This window comes from Callionymus lyra, chromosome 12 (assembly GCF_982586985.1).
Source record: "Callionymus lyra chromosome 12, fCalLyr1.hap1.1, whole genome shotgun sequence".
NCBI classification, from domain to species: domain Eukaryota; kingdom Metazoa; phylum Chordata; class Actinopteri; order Syngnathiformes; family Callionymidae; genus Callionymus; species Callionymus lyra.
The window spans coordinates 2923439-2950396 of NC_141829.1; the positions used below are offsets into that span (position 1 = coordinate 2923439).

Sequence of the window (26958 nt, forward strand, 5' to 3'; positions counted from 1 at the left end):
ACTTATCTTTTCTCCGTCCCTCATGGCAAACATTTACTCTGCAGTGGAAGCGTTTTATTTATTACTTTCTCTCCTTTTTTAAATCACTTTAAGAGAGAAAAACATCTTCATGTTGTTCACGTTCTACGACCCTCAGGGCTTCAGGCTCACGACTCAGCCCTGGTGGAAGATCAAGGTGTTGGTGTGGGAGCCGGTCCTCTTCGGCACCTGGGACGGCGTCTTCACCTCGTGCATGATCAACATCTTCGGCGTGGTCTTGTTCCTGCGCACCGGCTACCTGGTGGTGAGTCTCGCGTCAGACGCCGTGACGTATGACGTGCTTTTTAAATCCCACGCGTGTGTCGTCAGGGCAACACGGGGGTTCTGCTCGGGATGGTCCTGGTGTCGCTGGTGGTTCTGGTGGCTCTGGTCACCGTCATGTCCGGCGTGGGCATCAGCGAGTGTTGTGGAGTAGGAGGAGGAGGGATCTACTCCATGATCTCCACCGTCCTCGGAGGCAGGATCGGAGGAACCGTCGCACTTCTGTACGTCTTCGGACAAGTAAGTTTACAGGTTTTTACAAGTATTTACTGGTTAAAATAATACTATTAATACTTTGTTTCATTATTCTCAGTTTTTAAGCATTGAATTATGTTTTTAGATAAGATAATCAATTAGTTTATATATTGACTGGTTGACTTTAACATTTGACATTTTATTATTATTATTATTCTCAGTGTGTTAAGCGTTGGTTATTTTATTAAAATAATTGAATGATATAGTTTATGTATTAAAAAGTTTAAATACTTTTTATTTAATAATTTAATAACTAATTTATTGATTCTTTTTATGGAAATAATTGAATGATATAGTTTATATATTGAAAAGTTCAATTACTTATAATTTAATTTAATAACTAATTTATTGATTATTTTATGGAAATAATTGAATGATATAGTTTATATATTTAAAAGTTCAATTACTTTTTATTAAATCATTTAATTTAATTAGTTTATTGAAAGGTTTAATTCTTTAAAAATAATTGAATCAAAAAATTCGAATATTTACAATATTATTGGGTTTTTTTCCACATAGAGTTAAATGACTTGATCCAACTTTGGGTCGATCTCGCGACGATCAGGTTAGGATGTAAAAACTCAAGTTCATTGTAATCGTTTGCTAACATCTGTGCACTATTGTTTTATTTTAATTTAGATAATATTCATTGAATTATTGTAATTATAATATGAATCCTTGTATATTTTGAAAATGTCTTAATTAAATTAATAAATCTTTTAACCTTTTGATTAAAAAGGTGTGTGTGTGTTTGTGTGTGTATTTGTGTGTATGTGTGCGTGCCATGCGTGTGTGTGGAGTGTGTAGCTGGAGCGATGTACATCACGGGCTTCTCCGAGTCGGTGGCGGCGCTGCTGGGTCTGCAGCATCCGTGGCTGGTGCGATCGATGTCGGCCGCCGTCCTGCTGGCTCTGCTCGGCATCAACCTGGCCGGAGTCAAGTGGATCGTGAGGCTGCAGCTGCTGCTGCTGGCGGTTCTGGCCGTTTCTACGCTGGACTTCGTCGTCGGAACGTTCACACACCTCGACCCAGGTTCGGTCCAGAGATTCCTCCTTATTGTCACGATTATTTCTGTGAATAAATGTGAGGGATTTGGTTTTTAAATTTCATTTATCTTTTACCTCTCAAAACCATTTTGAAAAGATTATTTTTAATTTTTTTTACACATATTTTTATATCGTTTTTATCGTGTATTTAGAAAAATGTATATAAAATAGAATAGAATAGAATAGAAAAGCTTTATTCATCCCCAGAGGGGAAACACACTTTCACAACAGCGCAGTTGAAAAAAATAAAGTGCAGGGAAAAAATAAATAATAAAAGAGATAATACAAAATAAAATAAAAACGATCTTAAGAATATACAAATTATTTACAAAATTAGAAATTTGACACTATTAACAAAATAAAATAGAATAAAAATAAAATAAAATAGAAATAATGTTCAAAAACATTAATATAAGATGCGAAAATCCATGTTCTGGCAACACGTTTCCTCATCATATTTAATTATAATTTTTATTTATTTAATATGTTTATCAGAATCAGAATCAAATAATATATTTTTTCATTTTAATTTTTAATTTAATTTAATTTGAAAAATCAATTTGATAATATGTGCAAAAATAAATACTATTATTTTATTTTTATAATGTCATGGTTACACTTGCAAAAGAGAAGGATGGTGAGGGTGGTGATGATGATGATGATGATGATGATGATAAAGATAATGATGAGGCTGAAGATGAAGATGATGATGATGATAAAGATAATGATGAGGCTGAAGATGATGATTATGAAGATGATGAGAATGATGATGATGATGATGAGGCTGAAGATGATGATGAGGCTGAAGATGATGATGATGATGAGGCTGATGATGATGATGATGATAAAGATAATGATGAGGCTGAAGATGATGATTATGAAGATGATGAGAATGATGATGATGATGAGGCTGAAGATGATGATGATGATGATGATGAGGCTGAAGATGATGATGAGGCTGAAGATGATGATGCTGATGATGATGATGATGATAAAGATAATGATGAGGCTGAAGATGATGATTATGAAGATGATGAGAATGATGATGATGATGAGGCTGAAGATGATGATGATGATGATGATGATGATGAGGATGATTATGAAGATGATGAGGATGATGATGAAGATAATGATGATGATGAGAACAATTTTTTATTTATTTTTTATAATGTCTGATAACACTTCCAAACACGTACATATTTCATGAATATTTAATATAAATTATTATGTTAATTATTTAATGGCCCTTCACAGAACCCACAGAATAAAATGTGGCCCCGTAGAAAAATGATTTTGAATGATGTTGCCTCATTACGCCAGCAGAGGGCGCCATCAAATCATTCATGACTAAAGCTTTGCACTTTAAATGAAACGTATTCACGGTTTATCACATTCTAATGACGATTATTTTTAAACACGTGATCACTTAATGTTTGTGGAGACATTTTGATTTTAAGCAGATTCTTTAGTCGACCTTCATGAAGTTTAGTGTTTCCTGTGTTTGAAACACACGTGTCTTTAACAGTTCAAACACAAGTGTTGATCTAATCACTGAAGTCATGTGTGTGTGTTAGAAACCATAGATTCGTTATCACTGTGAAAACTAGATTATTTCTCTCTAAATAAACTAGTTAATTTTTCTCTAATTAAACTAGTTAAGTTCTCTCTAAATAAACTAGTTAATTTTTCTCTAAATAAACTAGTTAAGTTCTCTCTAAATAAACTAGTTAATTTCTCTCTAAATAAACTAGTTAATTTCTCTCTAATTAAACTAGTTAAGTTCTCTCTAAATAAACTATTTAATTTCTCTCTAAACTATTTAATTTTTCTCTAAATAAACTAGTTAAGTTCTCTCTAAATAAACTAGTTAATTTCTCTCTAAATAAACTAGTTAATTTCTCTCTAAATAAACTAGTTAAGTTCTCTCTAAATAAACTAGTTGATTTTTCTCTAAATAAACTAGTTAAGTTCTCTCTAAATAAACTAGTTAAGTTCTCTCTAAATAAACTAGTTAATTTCTCTCTAAATAAACTAGTTGATTTTTCTCTAAATAAACTAGTTAATTTCTCTCTAAATAAACTAGTTAATTTTTCTCTAAATAAACTAGTTAAGTTCTCTCTGAATAAACTAGTTAAGTTCTCTCTAAATAAACTAGTTAATTTTTCTCTAAATAAACTAGTTAAGTTCTCTCTAAATAAACTAGTTAAGTTCTCTCTAAATAAACTAGTTAATTTTTCTCTAAATAAACTAGTTAAGTTCTCTCTAAATAAACTAGCTAAGTTCTCTCTAAATAAACTAGATTATTTCTTTCTAAATAAACTAGTTAATTTCTCTCTAAATAAACTAGATTATTTCTCTCTAAATAAACTAGTTTATGTCTCTCTAATTAAACTAGTATTTTTATTGAAGGTCACGCGTCAGTGTCTACATCAGTCTCCGGTCCAACATCCTGTCGACCAGTTCACAATCACTGAACCATCACCATTTCCTCATTACGAGGCGTGTGCGCGCGTGTGTGCATGTGCGTACATGTGCGTACATGTGTGTGTGTGTGTGTGTGCGTGTGTGTGTGTGTGTGCATGTGCGTACATGTGTGTGTGTGTGCGTGTGTGTGTGTGTGTGTGTGTGTGTGTGTGTGTGTGTGTGTGTGTGTTGGTGACTTCACTGTTGGCCAGAAGCCAGCAGGTCGCAAACTCAGGAAGCCAAGATTATTTTGTAGTTTCTGGACACTGAGGAGCTCTGGAGCTTCCACTTCTATTTTTGTTGTTTTATTTTTGTGACTCCTTTATTTTTGTTACTCCTTTATTTTTGTGACTCCTTTATTTTTGTTACTCCTATATTTAGTTTACTCCTTTATTTTGTTACTCATTTATTTGTTTTACTCCTTTACGTTTTTACTCCTTTATTTTGTTACTCCTTTATTTGTGTTACTACTTTATTTTTGTTACTCCTTTATGTTTTTACTCCTTTATTTTTGTTACTCCTTTACTTTTGTTACTGCTGTATTTTGTTACTCCTTTATTTGTGTTACTCCTTTATTTGTGTTACTCCTTTACGTTTTTACTCCTTTATTTTGTAACTCCTTTATTTTGTTACTCCTTTATTTGTGTTACTACTTTATTTTTGTTACTCCTTTACGTTTTTACTCCTTTATTTTAGTTACTCCTTTATTTTGTAACTCCTTTATTTTGTTACTCCTTTATTTGTGTTACTACTTTATTTTTGTTACTCCTTTACGTTTTTACTCCTTTATTTTAGGTACTCCTTTATTTTAGTTACTCCTTTATTTTGTTCCTACTTTATTTTTGTTACTCCTTTACTTTTGTTACTGCTGTATTTTGTTACTCCTTTATTTTTTTACTCTTTTATTATTTGTTACTCCTTTATTTTTTTTACTCTTTTATATTTTGTTACTCCTTTATTTTGTTACTGCTTTACTTTTGTTACTGCTTTATTTTTGTTACTGCTTATTCAAAAGTTTCCTTTCGTAGGACTAACTGTTGATCCTCATGCTGGTCTAACATCTGAGCTGATAATGTGGTTCTTGAACGTGTCTGAAGGTCTTCCTCAGTTACACTCACAGTTCAACTCTCAGCTTCAGTTCAAGGTCATCTGAACACACAGATGAATGGAGGTCATTGTTTTGATTGAAACTAGATGTTTAACCTCATGCTTTGACGACCTGTACCTCGATAATGTCTTTCTATTATACATTTATTTATTCATAGAGTAAAATCACGACAGAATCATACAAAGAAACTTTACATTCAAAATTCAATATATACCAAAGAAGAAAAGAACAATCAAAATAAGCATCAGTTTCTTGTCACAGGCAGAAACCTAGAGCAGAACCAGGCTCAGGGTGTGTGGAAGAGAGACACAGATATAATCTATGGCTTCTTAGAAAATAATGAAGTTTGATTCAACAAAAGTATTTATTGTGAAAGAGACACGAGTGTATGTGAGACGAGTCTTCACTGGACAAACAAACTTGCATCTCGACGGTGAAAACGATCGACGAGTCTCATCTCAGACGGTTCCTCTGGTCGAGGGTGTTAACCAGACTCACCCACATTTTTGGAAAATGACAAAACGTTGGCCTCGCCGCTGCACGACCGTCGTCTGCGAGTCTCGACCCTCGGTTCTCCACAGGCTCCGCCCACTCGCTTCCGTTACGCGTCCATGTTGCCGGACGCCGCGAGGTCACGCGGGTCGAGGGCGAGGCTTCGGACGCTGCTGGACATTCCAGGGTCAGAAGGAATGCTGGACCAGAGAGTGTTGCGAGCACTTGTTCACACATTCTCACATGCAGATGCTCTCACGCCTGCTGCTGCTCAACTGGAAACCTTTGGCAACTTAGTTCGTCCACGAGGTCTGGATGCAGAGAATAATGAAGCAGTGAACAATCTTTTATCTGAATATGAAGCAGACGTTAAACTGGTGGATTTAAGCATCGCTGTCGTCCTCCAGACACTTGAACGAGTTATTTTCTCTTTAGAAAGTCAGTGTTTTGTGTTTTAAATGCTAGCCAAGAGACACTGGATCACTAGTGTTTGACTAGATCAGAAGTTAGTATTACTTCACTGGATCACTAGTGTTTGACTAGATCAGAAGTTAGTATTACTTCACTGGATCACTAGTGTTTGACTAGATCATAAGTTAGTATTACTTCACTGGATCACTAGTGTATGACTAGATCATAAGTTAGTATTACTTCACTGGATATACTGAGCTAAGACACGTCGCCATAGCAACCGAGCCTAAAGCTGCACAGTTCACAGACGGACGGAGACGTAAACAACAACGAGACATAGAAGTACAAATTGACAACTTTACAGAATGTGACACTGATTGGTCGAAGTGTGTATTTAAGAAATGATTGATTTATACAATAAAAAATGATAAATTATCACGTTACCCATATGCATATCGCACGTGCAATCATCGCAATATCGATATTTTTTCTATATATCCTGCAGACCTAATAAAACGTCAACGTGTTATCTTTCATTTTATAAAATGATCTTAAATTATTTGACATTATACAAATAATAGATTGAATTGAGGTCAAATCAAATAAATAAAAAATATAAGTTAATATTTGATCACACATTAAAATACATTAAGATATATCTTAGTAACTCTTTCTATGATGGTCTTGTGTCGACGATGTATTCAATTAAATTAATTTATCATTTTATATTTACCCATTCTTATTTTATTTATTTATTTTTATGTATTTTTAACTTTTAACTGTATCCAAAACAATTTTGATAATATTGTTCATTTGATTGTATCAAAGCAGGATCTGCCACGACAGGTCCATGAGCTCCAGGACTGTCTGGTCTCGTGCTGGTGTTTTATGTAACTTGTTGACCTGGTTCATTTAAAAACAATCTGCTCTCTGGCTCCCTCTGCTGGACACGAGCGCCTCTCAAACCTGGAAGCTTGTGAAAAGGGTGGCGACTTCCTGTTGGATAAACATGTCATTAATCTGAGAACACATTCTTTCCCATCGCGAGATACTGACTCGTGTTCATTCAGAGAATCATTTCCTGACTTCAACCTCTGTGGTAATGATCCGAAGAATATTGCAAGTGAAATAAAAAACGAATGTTTGATTTTGTTAATCCTTTATTTGTGTTACTAATATATTTTTGTTACACTTTTATTTGTATTACTGCTGTATTTTTGTTACTACTTTATTTTTGTTAATCCTTTATTTTTGTTACTCCTTTTCTTTTGTTACTACTTTATTTTTGATACTCCTTCATTTTTGTTACTACTTTACTTTTGTTACTCCTTTACTTTTGTTACTCCTCCATTTTTGTTACGCCTTTATTTGTTACCACTTTATTTTGTTACTCCTTAACTTTTGTCACTACTTTACTTTTGTTACTCCTTTACTTTTGTTACTCCTTTACTTCGTTACTACTTTATTTTGTTATTACTTTATTTTTGTCACTCCTTTACTTTTGTTACCACTTTATTTTTGTTACTCCTTTACTTTTTTTACTTCTTTATTTTGTTTATACTTTATTTTTGTTACTCCTTTACTTTTGTTAATACTTTATTTTTGTTACTCCTTTATTTTTGTTACTCCTTTACTTTTGTTACCACTTTATTTTTGTTACTCCTTTATTTTTGTTACTCCTTTACTTTTGTTACCACTTTATTTTTGTTACTCCTTTATTTTTGTTAATACTTTATTTTTGTTACTCCTTTATTTTTGTTACCACTTTATTTTTGTTACTCCTTTATTTTTGTTACTCCTTTACTTTTGTTACTACTTTATTTGTGTTACTCCTTTACTTTTGTTACCACTTTATTTTTGTTACTCCTTTATTTTTGTTACCACTTTATTTTTGTTACTCCTTTACTTTTGTTACTCCTTTACTTTTGTACTCCTTTACTTTTGTTACTCCTTTACTTTAGTTACTCCTTTACTTTTGTACTCCTTTACTTTTGTTACTCCTTTACTTTTGTACTCCTTTACTTTTGTTACTCCTTTACTTTTGTACTCCTTTACTTTTGTTACTCCTTTACTTTTGTTACTCATTCTTTTGTTACTCCTTTACTTTTGTTACTCCTTTACTTTCTCACTCACCGTTTGAACTTTGAAACATCTTCACTGGTTTGTTTCAGATCATGGATTCGTTGGATATTCTTCTGGACTCCTTCACAGCAACATGATGCCAGACTACAGTCCTGAGGAAACCTTCTTCACTGTGTTTGGGGTTTTCTTCCCTGCGGCCACAGGTGAACACATCACTCTTATCAGTGTGTGTTATCTTTAAGTGTAACACGTGTGTGTGTGTGTGTGTGTGTGTGTGTGTGTGTGTGTGTGTGTGTGTGTGTGTGTGTGTGTGTGTGTGTGTGTGTGTGTGTGTGTGTGTGTGTGTGTGTGTGTGTGTGTGTGTGTGTGTGTGTGTGTGTGTGTCCGTCCGCAGGCGTGATGACCGGCTTCAACATGAGCTCAGACCTTCAGCGGCCTGAACACAACATCCCAGTGGGAACGTTAGCAGCTGTCTTCACCTCGTACGATAACACACACCACACACATCGACAACACAATATTGATCACAGCTCACAACAGTTGTTGCTTTATTTTCATCCCCACAAACTCATCGTCGGATTGTGTTCTCGCTTTGGAAACAACAGTTCAGGGGTCGAGGTCCAGCTCCTCCTGGAAGTCTTTGTAAATCTCTAGATCTCCATGAAGGAGCAGCTGCTCCTGAAACACTCTTACACATGTGTGTTATTTCAATCCACATTATTTTATTAGCAAATTATTTAATTTAAAGGATTTAATTAATACATGTTTTGTCTTCTTCCACTTTAATGTAACCTATCTTGTTTTATTTTATTGATTTAATTTATTTTATCAAGGATTCCTAAATCGTGACAGCTCTGGCAGTAAATGTTCTGACGCATGGATTTGTTATATATGTTTTACTGAAACTCGGAGCCAACATTGAGGGGAGAAATATCACGATTTAAAAATACAATTAAAACCAATAAGTTCTACTTCCTCTTGTCCTCGGGAGCTTCCAAAGATCAGGCCCCGCCCTCTGTTTCCTTCCTGGTGACTGTCATGGTGCGGCTTTTACTGTTGATCTTTTTTGAAGTATATATGTGTAGTATTGTCCAGTACTTGACTCTGGTGTTGTGATAGTGTAGTAACAAGTATATATGTGTAGTATTGTCCATTACTTGTCTCTGTTGTTGTAATAGTGTAGTAACAAGTATATATGTGTAGTATTGTCCAGTACTTGACTCTGGTGTTGTGATAGTGTAGTAACAAGTATATATGTGTAGTATTGTCCAGTACTTGACTCTGGTGTTGTGATAGTATAGTAACAAGTATATATGTGTAGTATTGTCCAGTACTTGACTCTGGTGTTGTGATAGTGTAGTAACAAGTATATATGTGTAGTATTGTCCAGTACTTGACTCTGGTGTTGTGATAGTGTAGTAACAAGTATATATGTGTAGTATTGTCCAGTACTTTGACTCTGGTGTTGTGATAGTGTAGTAACAAGGATATATGTGTAGTATTGTCTAGTACTTTTCTCTGGTGTTGTGATAGTGTAGTAACAAGTATATATATGTGTAGTATTGTCCAGTACTTGACTCTGGTGTTGTGATAGTGTAGTAACAAGGATATATGTGTAGTATTGTCCAGTACTTGACTCTGGTGTTGTGATAGTATAGTAACAAGTATATATGTGTAGTATTGTCCAGTACTTGACTCTGGTGTTGTGATAGTGTAGTAACAAGTATATAAGTGTAGTATTGTCCAGTACTTGACTCTGGTGTTGTAATAGTGTAGTAACAAGTATATATGTGTAGTGTTGTCCAGTACTTGACTCTGGTGTTGTGATAGTGTAGTAACAAGTATATATGTGTAGTATTGTCCAGTACTTGACTCTGGTGTTGTGATAGTGTAGTAACAAGTATATATGTGTAGTATTGTCCAGTACTTGACTCTGGTGTTGTGATAGTATAGTAACAAGTATATATGTGTAGTATTGTCCAGTACTTGACTCTGGTGTTGTGATAGTGTAGTAACAAGTATATATGTGTAGTATTGTCCAGTACTTGACTCTGGTGTTGTGATAGTGTAGTAACAAGTATATATGTGTAGTATTGTCCAGTACTTTGACTCTGGTGTTGTGATAGTGTAGTAACAAGGATATATGTGTAGTATTGTCTAGTACTTTTCTCTGGTGTTGTGATAGTGTAGTAACAAGTATATATATGTGTAGTATTGTCCAGTACTTGACTCTGGTGTTGTGATAGTGTAGTAACAAGGATATATGTGTAGTATTGTCCAGTACTTGACTCTGGTGTTGTGATAGTATAGTAACAAGTATATATGTGTAGTATTGTCCAGTACTTGACTCTGGTGTTGTGATAGTGTAGTAACAAGTATATAAGTGTAGTATTGTCCAGTACTTGACTCTGGTGTTGTAATAGTGTAGTAACAAGTATATATGTGTAGTGTTGTCCAGTACTTGACTCTGGTGTTGTGATAGTGTAGTAACAAGTATATATGTGTAGTATTGTCCAGTACTTGACTCTGGTGTTGTGATAGTGTAGTAACAAGGATATATGTGTAGTATTGTCCAGTACTTGACTCTGGTGTTGTGATAGTGTAGTAACAAGTATATATGTGTAGTATTGTCCAGTACTTGACTCTGGTGTTGTGATAGTGTAGTAACAAGTATATATGTGTAGTATTGTCCAGTACTTGACTCTGGTGTTGTGATAGTGTAGTAACAAGTATATATGTGTAGTATTGTCCAGTACTTGACTCTGGTGTTGTGATAGTGTAGTAACAAGCATATATGTGTAGTATTGTCCAGTACTTGACTCTGGTGTTGTGATAGTGTAGTAACAAGTATATATGTGTAGTATTGTCCAGTTCTTGACTCTGGTGTTGTGATAGTGTAGTAACAAGTATATATGTGTAGTATTGTCCAGTACTTGACTCTGGTGTTGTGATAGTGTAGTAACAAGTATATATGTGTAGTATTGTCCAGTACTTGACTCTGGTGTTGTGATAGTGTAGTAACAAGGATATATGTGTAGTATTGTCCAGTACTTGACTCTGGTGTTGTGATAGTGTAGTAACAAGTATATATGTGTAGTATTGTCCAGTACTTGACTCTGGTGTTGTAATAGTGTAGTAACAAGTATATATGTGTAGTATTGTCCAGTACTTGACTCTGGTGTTGTAATACTGTAGTAACAAGTATATATGTGTAGTATTGTCCAGTGCTTGACTCTGGTGTTGTGATAGTGTAGTAACAAGGATATATGTGTAGTATTGTCCAGTACTTGACTCTGGTGTTGTGATAGTGTAGTAACAAGGATATATGTGTAGTATTGTCTAGTACTTTTCTCTGGTGTTGTGATAGTGTAGTAACAAGGATATATGTGTAGTATTGTCCAGTACTTGACTCTGGTGTTGTGATAGTGTAGTAACAAGTATATATGTGTAGTATTGTCCAGTACTTGACTCTGGTGTTGTGATAGTGTAGTAACAAGTATATATGTGTAGTATTGTCCAGTACTTGACTCTGGTGTTGTGATAGTGTAGTAACAAGCATATATGTGTAGTATTGTCCAGTACTTGACTCTGGTGTTGTGATAGTGTAGTAACAAGTATATATGTGTAGTATTGTCCAGTTCTTGACTCTGGTGTTGTGATAGTGTAGTAACAAGTATATATGTGTAGTATTGTCCAGTACTTGACTCTGGTGTTGTGATAGTGTAGTAACAAGTATATATGTGTAGTATTGTCCAGTACTTGACTCTGGTGTTGTGATAGTGTAGTAACAAGGATATATGTGTAGTATTGTCCAGTACTTGACTCTGGTGTTGTGATAGTGTAGTAACAAGTATATATGTGTAGTATTGTCCAGTACTTGACTCTGGTGTTGTAATAGTGTAGTAACAAGGATATATGTGTAGTATTGTCCAGTACTTGACTCTGGTGTTGTGATAGTGTAGTAACAAGGATATATGTGTAGTATTGTCTAGTACTTTTCTCTGGTGTTGTGATAGTGTAGTAACAAGGATATATGTGTAGTATTGTCCAGTACTTGACTCTGGTGTTGTGATAGTGTAGTAACAAGCATATATGTGTAGTATTGTCCAGTACTTGACTCTGGTGTTGTGATAGTGTAGTAACAAGTATATATGTGTAGTATTGTCCAGTACTTGACTCTGGTGTTGTGATAGTGTAGTAACAAGTATATATGTGTAGTATTGTCCAGTACTTGACTCTGGTGTTGTGATAGTGTAGTAACAAGTATATATGTGTAGTATTGTCCAGTACTTGACTCTGGTGTTGTGATAGTGTAGTAACAAGGATATATGTGTAGTATTGTCCAGTACTTGACTCTGGTGTTGTGATAGTGTAGTAACAAGTATATATGTGTAGTATTGTCCAGTACTTGACTCTGGTGTTGTAATAGTGTAGTAACAAGTATATATGTGTAGTATTGTCCAGTACTTGACTCTGGTGTTGTAATAGTGTAGTAACAAGTATATATGTGTAGTATTGTCCAGTACTTGACTCTGGTGTTGTGATAGTGTAGTAACAAGGATATATGTGTAGTATTGTCCAGTACTTGACTCTGGTGTTGTGATAGTGTAGTAACAAGGATATATGTGTAGTATTGTCTAGTACTTTTCTCTGGTGTTGTGATAGTGTAGTAACAAGGATATATGTGTAGTATTGTCCAGTACTTGACTCTGGTGTTGTGATAGTGTAGTAACAAGTATATATGTGTAGTATTGTCCAGTACTTGACTCTGGTGTTGTGATAGTGTAGTAACAAGTATACATGTGTAGTATTGTCCAGTACTTGACTCTGGTGTTGTGATAGTGTAGTAACAAGTATATGTGTAGTTTTGTCCAGTACTTGACTCTGGTGTTGTGATAGTGTAGTAACAAGTATATATGTGTAGTATTGTCCAGTACTTGACTCTGGTGTTGTGATAGTGTAGTAACAAGTATATGTGTAGTTTTGTCCAGTACTTGACTCTGGTGTTGTGATAGTGTAGTAACAAGTATATATGTGTAGTATTGTCCAGTACTTGACTCTGGTGTTGTGATAGTGTAGTAACAAGTATATATGTGTAGTATTGTCCAGTACTTGACTCTGGTGTTGTAGTATTTACAGACCACATGACTCTTGACAAAGTCGTAACTACTTTCATTTGTTTTCAAACCAAAATATGTCCAAACATCAGCTTTAAAAGCTGCTGGACTCACTGTATCCTCTCGTCCTCAGTCATCATTCTTCCTTTAGCTGTGGAGGACGTAATGACTGCTGCCATCTAGAGGCCGGAGGTTTGATGAAAATGTACAAATTGTATATAAAAACATGGAATACTTTATTTCATACACACTTTATTGATATATAAACTATAATCTGTGATTACATTTTTTTCTACAGAATAAATAATAGATACAGTATCTAAAAACAAAGCGTGTTCAAGTGACTCATTTTCTCAAACACATGGTTTTGAAGTGACTGATTATTGATCAGCTGATAATCGATCAGTGTTGAAGCAGCAGTTCTGGTGAGCACAGGACGATGAGATCTAAATGAATCTAATGATTGATCTGAGACTATGTTTAGCTGAAGAACACGAAGCTTCCGTCGTGATGTGAACACGAACCAGAGACTGAGGCTCTGACCCACAGGTGGTTCCTGTATCTGGTCTTCGTCTTCCTCTTCGGGGCCATCTGCACCAGAGAAGCTCTTCGCTCCGACTTCTTGCTGGCAGAGAAGGTAACGCTCTGGTCTGTGAGAACATCTAATGGTTCCACACGAGGCCTCGGCTCCACTGGTGTGTCAGGAGCTCATTGTTTTGAGAAGGTCCGACGGCAGCGGAACTGAACAGGGTGTAGCCGACGACTCCACCCTATCCTCTTCCAGCCTCTGTTTGTTTTCCCTCTTCCTTCAGGTCTCCTTGGTGGGTTTCCTGTTTCTGCTGGGCCTCTACGTCTCCTCTCTGGCTTCCTGCATGGGCGGCCTGTACGCTGCACCCAGGATCCTGCAGTGCCTTGCTCAAGAGAGGGTCGTTCCAGGGCTGACCTTCCTGGCCGACGGGGTGAGAGCATGAACCGGATCAGGAGATAAATGTGTGATAGAAATACAACAGAAAATGTATTTAACTTTGTTAACATCATGGATTACTGTCACCAAAACCTACTTCAAAAAGTACCTTATTGTTACTTCAAAGTGGAATAGTTTACATATTTAAACTATACTTAAGTATATTTAAACTATACTTAAGTATAGTTTAAATATTGACTCTGTTGTTGTGATAGTGTAGTAACAAGTATATATGTGTAGTATTGTCCAGTACTTGACTCTGGTGTTGTAATAGTGTAGTAACAAGTATATATGTGTAGTATTGTTCAGTACTTGACTCTGGTGTTGTGATAGTGTAGTAACAAGTATATATGTGTAGTATTGTCCAGTACTTGACTCTGGTGTTGTGATAGTGTAGTAACAAGTATATATGTGTAGTATTGTTCAGTACTTGACTCTGGTGTTGTGATAGTGTAGTAACAAGTATATATGTGTAGTATTGTCCAGTACTTGACTCTGGTGTTGTAATAGTGTAGTAACAAGTATATATGTGTAGTATTGTTCAGTACTTGACTCTGGTGTTGTGATAGTGTAGTAACAAGTATATACTGTATGTGTAGTATTTAAACTATACTTAAGTATAGTTTAAATATGACAAAACATACTCGAGTAAACGTCAAAACAAAATAAGAATATATTCATTTATAGTTTGTCTGGATCAGATGAATATTCGATGATATCTACACATACACAAGAGTCTCTACACACAGTTACTCTATTGTATTTGAGTTTTAATTGATTAGTAGATGTTGGGATCATTATTTATTGAATTCTTATTGTTGTGGAGATTTATCTAAATTATACAAATATTTACGTAGTAAAAGTTGAATCTTTCTCTTCAAGACGCAGTAACTTCTCATCATGACCATGTTTTAATTATCACTTTATAAAGTTGCTCTGAAATCTGGACGAACGAGAGGTTACGAGAGTCCATTATGACGTAATAATGGCTTCACTCCTCCTCCAGCTGTAATCACACTTTTTTTAGAGTCCCTTGGAGGTGGAGACCATTAATGACAGGTGGTGACAAACCTCCATGCTTGACCAATCAAAGCAGAGTGGGTGTGGTTATGGTCAACAAGATTTAATCTCCAAAAAAACAGTGTTTTAAGTGGGCGGAGCTTAAGATCATTTTCTAATGTCAATATTTCAATGAAAAGAGAGTTTTGTACAAACACACACTGATGATACAATAGAGTCACACATCACAACAACACACACACTGATGATACAGTAGAGTCACACATCACAACAACACACACACTGATGATACAATAGAGTCACACATCACAACAACACACACACACTGATGATACAATAGAGTCACACATCACAACAACACACACACACTGATGATACAATAAAGTCACACATCACAACAACAACACACTGATGATACAATAGAGTCACACATCACAACAACACACGCACACACTGATGATAAAATAGAGTCACACATCACAACAACAACACACTGATGATACAATAGAGTCACACATCACAACAACAACACACTGATGATACAATAGAGTCACACATCACAACAACAACACACTGATGATACAATAGAGTCACACATCACAACAACACACACACACACTGATGATACAATAGAGTCACACATCACAACAACACACACACACTGATGATACAATAGAGTCACACATCACAACAACACACACACACACTGATGATACAATAGAGTCACACATCACAACAACACACACACACACTGATGATACAATAGAGTCACACATCACAACAACAACACACTGATGATACAATATAGTCACACATCACAACAACACACACACACACTGATGATACAATAGAGTCACACATCACAACAACACACACACACTGATGATACAATAGAGCAGGGGTAGGGAACCTGGTCCAGAAAGAGCCGCAGTGGGTGCAGGTTTTCGTTCCAACCATTCAAGAGGACACATTTTATCCAATCAGGTGTCTTAGGAGTGTAATCAGTTGATTGTCAGTCTGGTGTTGCTTGTTCAGCTGAAACCTCATTGGTTAAACATTTACATGCTTGATCGGTTGGAACAAAAACCTGCACCCACTGCGGCTCTTTCTGGACCAGGTTCCCTACCCCTGAAACAGAGTCACACATCACAACAACACACACACACTGATGATACAATAGAGTCACACATCACAACAACACACACACATTGATGATACAATAAAGTCACACATCACAACAACAAACAAACACTGATGATACAATAGAGTCACAAATCACAACAACACACACACACACACACTGATGATACAATAGAGTCACACATCACAACAACAAACACACACACTGATGATACAATAGAGTCACAAATCACAACAACACACACACACACACACTGATGATACAATAGAGTCACACATCACAACACACACTGATGATACAATAGAGTCACACATCACAACAACACACACACACTGATGATACAATAGAGTCACACATCACAACAACACACACACACACTGATGATACAATAGAGTCACACATCACAACACACACACACACTGATGATACAATAGAGTCACACATCACAACAAACAAACACTGATGATACAATAGAGTCACAAATCACAACAACACACACACACTGATGATACAATAGAGTCACACATCACAACAACACACACACACACTGATGATACAATAGAGTCACACATCACAACAACACACACACACTGATGATACAATAGAGTCACACATCACAACACACACACACACTGATGATACAATAGAGTCACACATCACAACAAACAAACACTGATGATACAATAGAGTCACAAATCACAACAACACACACACACACACACTGATGATACAATAGAGTCACACATCACAACAACACACACACTGATGATACAATATAGTCACACATCACAACAACACACACACACTGATGATACAATAGAGTCACACATCACAACAACACACACACGCACTGATGATACAATAGAGTCACACATCACAACAACACACACACACTGATGATACAATAGAGTCACACATCACAACAACAACACACTGATGATACAATAGAGTCACACATCACAACAACACACACACACTGATGATACAATAGAGTCACACATCACAACAACACACACACACACTGATGATACAATAAAGTCACACATCACAACAACACACACACTGATGATACAATAGAGTCACACATCACAACAACACACACACTGATGATACAATAGAGTCACACATCACAACAACACACACACACACTGATGATACAATAAAGTCACACATCACAACAACACACACACTGATGATACAATAGAGTCACACATCACAACAACACACACACACACTGATGATACAATAAAGTCACACATCACAACAACACACACACTGATGATACAATAGAGTCACACATCACAACAACACACACACTGATGATACAATAGAGTCACACATCACAACAACAACACACTATGATGAGATGGTTCTTTACGTGTGAATCATGTGTTCATCAGTGTTTGTTAAAACATCAGGAAACACGACTAATGAGACTTTATTCTTCACTGAAGTCATTATGTCACCATGTTGACCCCCCATCGCCCCCATGACTCCCCAGACTCCTCCACCCGCTGCAGAGTCGACCTCTCAGCGGGATGGAATGAGGACTCGGACATCTTGGCCCGAATCAGAGGTTCAGAACAAACGCAGGAAGGGCAGCAGCACCAGCAGCACCAGCAGCACCAGCAGCACCGCTGTGTGTTCTGGACGCTCGCCAGTGCTCGGCTCACGTAACTGCTGGACCTGCAACACACTCGTGCTCTCAACTGTTGCTTTATGTTGCTGCCACTGACAGTACCGGGTCTGATACCAGTGAAGTGTATCAGTGTCTTGACAGTGTCAGTGTTTTTTTCTTTTAAATGTTCTTTTTTCAATTCAATTTTCAATTTTATTTAAAGTCTCTTATCATAACAAAGTTATCTCATGACACTATACAGTTGAAATAAGACTACAGTTGATTAAGGACAAATAGATCCTAGAAATTCAACAAAGAGCAAGACGCGAAACACTGTACAGGGAGCTATGGCGAGGAAAAACTTCCTTTTAGAAGCAGAAACCTCGAGTGGAACCAGACTCATTGTTGACGGCCTCCTGCTTTGACCGGCTGGGAGGAAGGATGGGGGGTAGACAGATGGATAAGGAGAGGAGTGAGGGAGGATATAGTGAGAGAAAAAGAGGAGAGTGTAGGAGAGTCCATGGAGGTGCTGGAGAGAACTCAGGATCTGATGACGTGGTGAAGATCCTGGATCAGCAGCAGCTCTGGAGGTCCTGGAGCTCCTGAGAGAAATAAAAAGGTGTTTAAACAGGTGAGGAATGTAATGCAGAAAAGAAGGATATACAGAGCTGGTGTCTAAAACTCTCCAGCATTCTCAGCCTATAGCAGCTAAAGATAAACAGTTAAGTTAGTTATAGCAGCTAAGATAAACAGTTAAGTTAGTTATAGCAGCTAAAGATAAACAGTTAAGTTAGTTATAGCAGCTAAGATAAACGGTTAAGTTAGTTATAGCAGCTAAAGATAAACAGTTAAGTTAGTTACAGCAGCTAAAGATAAACAGTTAAGTTAGTTATAGCAGCTAAGATAAACAGTTAAGTTAGTTATAGCAGCTAAAGATAAACAGTTAAGTTAGTTATAGGCTTTATGGAAAAGTAAGGTTTTAAGATTGTTTTTAAACATAGAGAGGGTGTCTGCCCTCCGGACTGAAGCCGGTAGTTGGTTCCACAGCAGAGGTGCTTGAAAACTGAAGGCCCTGGCTCCAAATCTACATTTAAAGATTTGTGGTATAACTAATAGATCAGAGTTTAAGGATCGTAAGGTCCTAGAGGGTTGGTAAGTTTGGATTAGATCTTTAATGTATGTTGGTGCTTGAACATGTAAGGCTTTATAGGTTAGGAGAAGGATTCTAAATTCTACAGGAAGTCAATGTAAGGAAGACAGCACAGGTGTGTTCGCGCCTCTTAGTCTTAGTCAGGACACGAGCTGCAGATGAATGACCTGAAGATTCTGAGAGACTTTTTAGAACATCCTGAGAGAAGAGAGTTACAATAGTCCAGCCTGGAGGTTACAAAAGCATGGATGAGCTTCTCAGCATCATCTAAAGGAAGGAAGTGCCTGATGTTTGAAATGTTACGAAGGTGGAAGTAAGCAGTCCGTGAGATTTGTTTTATGTGTGAGTCCTTGTCAAATCATACACCCAGATTCTTTACAGTGGTGCTCGTAGCAGGAGCAAGTCCATGATGTAAAGCTAGATCATTAGTTAATGATTGTCTGAGATGTTGCGACCAACTAGTAAAACCTCAGTCTTTTCCGAGTTCAGTAGGAGGAAGTTTTTGGTCATCCAGGACTTGATATGTGTAATACAGGAGTGTAGTTGTGTAGCTGTTGATATGTGTAATACAGGAGTGTAGTTGTGTAGCTGTTGATATGTGTAATACAGGAGTGTAGTTGTGTAGCTGTTGATATGTGTAATACAGGACTGTAGTTGTGTAGCTGTTGATATGTGTGATACAGGACTGTAGTTGTGTAGCTGTTGATATGTGTAATACAGGACTGTAGTTGTGTAGCTGTTGATATGTGTAATACAGGACTGTATTAGTTTTAGTAGATTTCTTTCATCTGGCTTCATGGACAAGTAGAGTTGGGTGTCATCAGCATAACAGTGAAAATGTATAGAGTGTCTTCTAATCAAGTCCCCTAGTGGGAGCATATAGATTGTGAATAGTATTGGACCAAGAACAGAACCTTGTGGGACACCATAGCTGACCTTAGTGTGTGTCGATGAGAGGTGGTTGACATGTACATAGTGCGTTCTATCCGACAGGTAAGATTTAAACCAGTTAAGAGCAGTTCCACGAATGCCTATATGGTTTTCTAGCCTCTGTAGAAGGATGTGGTGTCGACAGTGTCAAATGCACTGAGATCTAGAAGAACAAGAACTGAAACATGGCCCTGATCAGAGGCCATCAGTAGGTCGTTACTTACTTTTTCAAGCATTTATTAAAATTTGTTTTACTAAAAGGTTGATTTTTTTTTCGTCAATTAAACTGAATTTAGTCATTTGTTTATAGGAGGTTAATATTTAATAATTATTATTCATACAAAATGTTCATATTTTCAAAATAAATGTTAAAATAGTACTTGATCATCGTGTCTGTTGACACTAGTATGATGGATACGTAGTTGGATGGATGGATGGATGGATGGATGGATGGATGGATGGATGGATATGCAGTTGGATGGATGGATGGATATGCAGTTGGATGGATGGATGGATGGATGATGGATGGATGGATATGCAGTTGGATGGATGGATATGTGGATGGATGGATGGATGGATATGTAGTTGGATGGATGGATGGATGATAGATGGATGGATGGATATGTAGTTTGATGGATGGATGAATGAATAGATGGATGGATGAATGGATAGATGGATGGATGAATGGATGGATGGATGGATATGCAGTTGGATGGATGGATGGATGGATATGTAGTTGGATGGATGGATGGATGATAGATGGATGGATATGTAGTTGGATGGATGGATGGATATGTGGATGGATGGATGGATATGTAGTTGGATGGATGGATGGATGGATGGATATGTAGTTGGATGGATGGATGGATGATAGATGGATGGATATGTAGTTGGATGGATGGATATGTAGTTGGATGGATGGATGGATGGATATGTAGTTGGATGGATGGATGGATGGATGGATGGATATGTAGTTGGATGGATGGATGGATGATAGATGGATGGATATGTAGTTGGATGGATGGATGGATGGATGGATATGTGGATGGATGGATGGATATGTAGTTGGATGGATGGATGGATATGTAGTTGGATGGATGGATGGATGATAGATGGATGGATATGTAGTTGGATGGATGGATGGATGGATGGATATGTAGTTGGATGGATGGATGGATATGTAGTTGGATGGATGGATGGATGATAGATGGATGATATGTAGTTGGATGGATGGATAGATGGATGGATGGATATGTAGTTGGATGGATGGATATGTAGTTGGATGGATGGATGGATGGATGGATGGATATGTAGTTGGATGGATGGATGGATGATGGATGGATGGATATGTAGTTGGATGGATGGATGGATGGATGGATGGATATGAGGATAACAAATAATTTATAAAATTGATTTTTAAATGATTAGATTTACAAAAACTAAAAAATTGGGACTTTTTTCTTGAATTATTTACGAAAAGGATTAAAATATTTATTGCTTGAGAAACTTTCGTTCAATAAATTGTGTAAATTACAAAGAACTCAATTATAGTAAGTTATACTAGAGGACTGTTTTATTTATTATTTAATTCATTCTTTTCTATTTTTTTTGTATCGTATTTGATTTGTTGATCCTTTTATTGTGTTTTTGAATCTACTCTGATGAACATCCTTGACCTTTGAACCTTTGTTTCCTACGAATGCTCAATAAAATAGTTTCGATTAGTTAGATTTAATCATTGAATATTTGATATACTTAATTCTAAACAAAGATGAACCTGAAGTCAGTGAAGTTCTCCTCTGAGTCTAGATGTTTCCTCAGAAAGGTCCCAACAAGACTCCAGTAGCAGCCATCTGTCTGACCAGCCTCCTCACTCTGGCCTTCATCCTGGTGGGCGGAGTCAACCAGCTGGCGCCCATCGTCACCATCAACTTCCTGCTGACCTACGGCGCCATCGACTACTCCTACTTCTGCGTGGTCATGACCCTGAAGCTCCAGGAGGTCGAGAAGAGGCACGTGGACGTCCAGGCCGGGGGTCGTCGGCGGAGGTCGCTCGGGAAGAGGCCCGTGATTGGTCGGAGCTACGGAGGCGTGGCCGAGAGCGACCCGGCCACAGGGACCCTCCGGGAGTTCAACGAGGACATGGAGCGGATCTTCGCCTCGCCCTCGAAGGTCGCGCCGACCTCGAAGGTCGCGCCGACCTCGAAGGTCGCGCCGACCTCGAAGGTCGCGCCGACCTCGAAGGTCGCGCCGACCTTGAAGGTCGCGCCGACCTCGAAGGTCGCGCCGACCTTGAAGGTCGCGCCGACCTCGAAGGTCGACCCCGGGAGGGCGAGCGTGGTTCAGACGCTGCTGGACAGTTTCGCTCTGGACGTGAACAGCAACAAACCGTCGTCCACGGAGATGAACCTTCGCTGCGGCGGCAAAGAACCGAGGCGGTCCAGCCACGAGGACCTCAGCAGAGGTCAGCTCAAGGTCACATCTCAAGGTCACATCTCAAGGTCACATCTCAAGGTCACATCTCAAGGTCACATCTCAAGGTCACATCTCAAGGTCACATCTCAAGGTCGTTTCCACGACACTTTCCATGGAAGTGAATCAGTGGAAGTTTAGTGGTTTAACGAATGTTTTTTAAACACTAAATAATTCAATTAAATAACTTAATAATAGATTTAGTTTTTTTGACACATTGATTTTCTCGTTCAAATAATTAAAAAATATAACTTTTTAAATTCCATTTTATGGTGTAAAAGTTCAAACATTTTTATATTGAATTTAAAAGGTTATTACTAAAAAAAAAATAACTTAAATTATTTAAATTATAATATCAAATGATTTGTAAACAAAACCTTTTGAAAATTTGGGGAATTTTTTTATGAATTTATTGAATTACAAAGAAAATAAATTCAACTTTTCAATAAAACAAGATCAAACATTTGCAAAATTCAACATTTAATTCTCGAGTTTTTTCATAGAAACCAGAACTTCTTCTGACTAATGGTTCAGTTCTGGTTCCGTCGCTCTCGAGCCGCTGATCTACTTCCAGAACTTTCCTCTCACAGATGATCACGAGACCATCTTTCAACTCAAACCTCCGTCGAACTCCAGCTACGTCCGGTTCTGCAGCCCCGTCCTGGCCCTGGTCGGGGTGAGTCCGGACTCGTCTCCAGGAAGACTCGACCAGAAGGTCTTCATGGACACGTTGGTTCTTCTTCTTCCAGGCTCTGAGCTCCGTGGTCATCATGTTCGTCATCCAGTGGATCTACGCTCTCGCCAACATCCTCGTCGCCCTGTTGCTCCTCGTCTACATCGGGAGGACCAACCCGGGTCTGCCTTCAGGTGAGTCCAGGTCGTGGTCACAGCACTGGTCACATGACCATAGTGTCGTGAAGCGTTTGAACAAGTGCGATATCGATATTAATGCGATATTAGTAGTGGAGGTCCAGGGTTTATAGAAGGAAAACGATGATATTTTCCTTTAGTTTATTTCTGTGCTTCAGTGTCGACATGATGGTAGAAAAACATCTCTTATAACACTCACTGCATCGGTTTTCCTGCCAAACTGAGCGACATCAGAGAGGAGCCGCCGGCGCGTCGCGATATCACCAAATCAATAATAAATCCTTGTACACGCACACATAACACTTTAGAAATGACGCTAACAACTTAGCTCGTTAGCATACGGTGAAGACGGACACATAACACTTTATAAATGACGCTAACAACTTAGCTTGTTAGCATACGGTGTAGACGGACACATAACACTTTATAAATGGCGCTAACAACTTAGCTCGTTAGCATACGGTGTAGACGCACACATAACACTTTATAAATGGCGCTAACAACTTAGCTCGTTAGCATACGGTGAAGACGCACACATAACACTTTATAAATGACGCTAACAACTTAGCTCGTTAGCATACGGTGAAGACGCACACATAACACTTTATAAATGACGCTAACAACTTAGCTCGTTAGCATACAGTGAAGACTCACACATAACACTTTATAAATGACGCTAACAACTTAGCTCGTTAGCATATGGTGAAGTCGCACACATAACACTTTATAAATGACGCTAACAACTTAGCATACAGTGAAGACGGACATAAGTTAGTTTTACTTCACTGGTTCACTAGTGTTTGACTAGATCAGAAGTTAGTATTACTTCACTGGATCACTAGTGTTTGACTAGATCATAAGTTAGTATTACTTCACTGGATCACTAGTGTTTGACTAAATCATAAGTTAGTATTACTTCACTGGATCACTAGTGTTTGACTAGATCATAAGTTAGTATTACTTCACTGGATCACTAGTGTTTGACTAGATCAGACGTTAGTATTACTTCACTGGATCACTAGTGTTTGACTAGATCATGAGTTAGTATTACTTCACTGGATCACTAGTGTTTGACTAGATCATAAGTTAGTATTACTTCACTGGATCACTAGTGTTTGACTAGATCATAAGTTAGTTTTACTTCACTGGATCACTAGTGTTTGACTAGATCAGAAGTTAGTATTACTTCACTGGATCACTAGTGTTTGACTAGATCATAAGTTAGTATTACTTCACTGGATCACTAGTGTTTGACTAGATCAGAAGTTAGTATTACTTCACTGGATCACTAGTGTTTGACTAGATCATAAGTTAGTATTACTTCACTGGATCACTAGTGTTTGACTAAATCATAAGTTAGTATTACTTCACTGGATCACTAGTGTTTGACTAGATCAGACGTTAGTATTACTTCACTGGATCACTAGTGTTTGACTAGATCATGAGTTAGTATTACTTCACTGGATCACTAGTGTTTGACTAGATCATAAGTTAGTATTACTTCACTGGATCACTAGTGTTTGACTAGATCATAAGTTAGTTTTACTTCACTGGATCACTAGTGTTTGACTAGATCAGAAGTTAGTATTACTTCACTGGATCACTAGTGTTTGACTAGATCATAAGTTAGTATTACTTCACTGGATCACTAGTGTTTGACTAGATCAGAAGTTAGTATTACTTCACTGGATCACTAGTGTTTGACTAGATCATAAGTTAGTATTACTTCACTGGATCACTAGTGTTTGACTAAATCATAAGTTAGTATTACTTCACTGGATCACTAGTGTTTGACTAGATCAGACGTTAGTATTACTTCACTGGATCACTAGTGTTTGACTAGATCATGAGTTAGTATTACTTCACTGGATCACTAGTGTTTGACTAGATCAGACGTTAGTATTACTTCACTGGATCACTAGTGTTTGACTAGATCATAAGTTAGTATTACTTCACTGGATCACTAGTTTTTGACTCGATCATAAGTTAGTATTACTTCACTGGATCACTAGTGTTTGACTAGATCATAAGTTAGTATTACTTCACTGGATCACTAGTGTTTGACTAGATCATAAGTTAGTATTACTTCACTGGATCACTAGTGTTTGACTAGATCATAAGTTAGTATTACTTCACTGGATCACTAGTGTTTGACTAGATCATAAGTTAGTATTACTTCACTGGATCACTAGTGTTTGACTAGATCATAAGTTAGTATTACTTCACTGGATCACTAGTGTTTGACTAGATCACAAGTTAGTATTACTTCACTGGATCACTAGTGTTTAACTAGATCATAAATTAGTATTACTTCACTGGATCACTAGTGTTTGACTAGATCAGAAGTTAGTATTACTTCACTGGATCACTAGTGTTTGACTAGATCAGAAGTTAGTATTACTTCACTGGATCACTAGTGTTTGACTAGATCATAAGTTAGTATTACTTCACTGGATCACTAGTGTTTGACTAGATCATAAGTTAGTATTACTTCACTGGATCACTAGTGTTTGACTAGATCATAAGTTAGTATTACTTCACTGGATCACTAGTGTTTGACTAGATCATAAGTTAGTATTACTTCACTGGATCACTAGTGTTTGACTAGATCACAAGTTAGTATTACTTCACTGGATCACTAGTGTTTAACTAGATCATAAATTAGTATTACTTCACTGGATCACTAGTGTTTGACTAGATCAGAAGTTAGTATTACTTCACTGGATCACTAGTGTTTGACTAGATCATAAGTTAGTATTACTTCACTGGATCACTAGTGTTTGACTAGATCATAAGTTAGTATTACTTCACTGGATCACTAGTGTTTGACTAGATCACGAGTTAGTATTACTTCACTGGATCACTAGTGTTTAACTAGATCATAAGTTAGTATTACTTCACTGGATCACTAGTGTTTGACTAGATCATGAGTTAGTATTACTTCACTGGATCATTAGTGTTTGACTAGATCATGAGTTGGTATTACTTCACTGGATCACTAGTGTTTGACTAGATCATGAGTTAGTATTACTTCACTGGATCACTAGTGTTTGACTAGATCATGAGTTGGTATTACTTCACTGGATCACTAGTGTTTGACTAGATCATGAGTTGGTATTACTTCACTGGATCACTAGTGTTTGACTAGATCATGAGTTAGTATTACTTCACTGGATCACTAGTGTTTGACTAGATCATAAGTAAGTATTACTTCACTGGATCACTAGTGTTTGACTAGATCATAAGTTAGTATTACTTCACTGGATCACTAGTGTTTGACTAGATCATAAGTTAGTATTACTTCACTGGATCACTAGTGTTTGACTAGATCATAAGTTAGTATTACTTCACTGGATCACTAGTGTTTGACTAGATCATAAGTTAGTATTACTTCACTGGATCACTAGTGTTTGACTAGATCATAAGTTAGTATTACTTCACTGGATATACTGAGCCAAGACGCGTCGTCATAGCAACCGAGCCTAACAAGCTGCACAGTTCACAGACGGACGGAGACGT

General features: G+C 37.2%; 1 protein-coding gene across 6 annotated transcripts in view; it reads left to right on the forward strand.

The window, feature by feature from the left end:
• slc12a8 (solute carrier family 12 member 8) overlaps positions 1–26958 on the forward strand; it is a 30026-nt gene that overhangs the window by 1869 nt on the left and 1199 nt on the right. For 2 of the 6 annotated variants that reach the window (XM_087804439.1, XM_087804443.1), the window contains 10 exons: positions 137–283; positions 349–540; positions 1356–1587; positions 8247–8360; positions 8552–8639; positions 13824–13911; positions 14087–14233; positions 21919–22585; positions 23160–23245; positions 23319–23436. In XM_087804439.1, coding sequence (XP_087660565.1) covers positions 137–283; positions 349–540; positions 1356–1587; positions 8247–8360; positions 8552–8639; positions 13824–13911; positions 14087–14233; positions 21919–22585; positions 23160–23245; positions 23319–23436 — 1879 coding nt within the window. Of the gene's footprint in view, positions 1–136; positions 284–348; positions 541–1355; positions 1588–8246; positions 8361–8551; positions 8640–13823; positions 13912–14086; positions 14234–21918; positions 22586–23159; positions 23246–23318; positions 23437–26958 lie in introns of those variants that run through there. The other 4 variants (XM_087804441.1, XM_087804442.1, XM_087804440.1 and 1 more) reach the window with 4 other exon arrangements.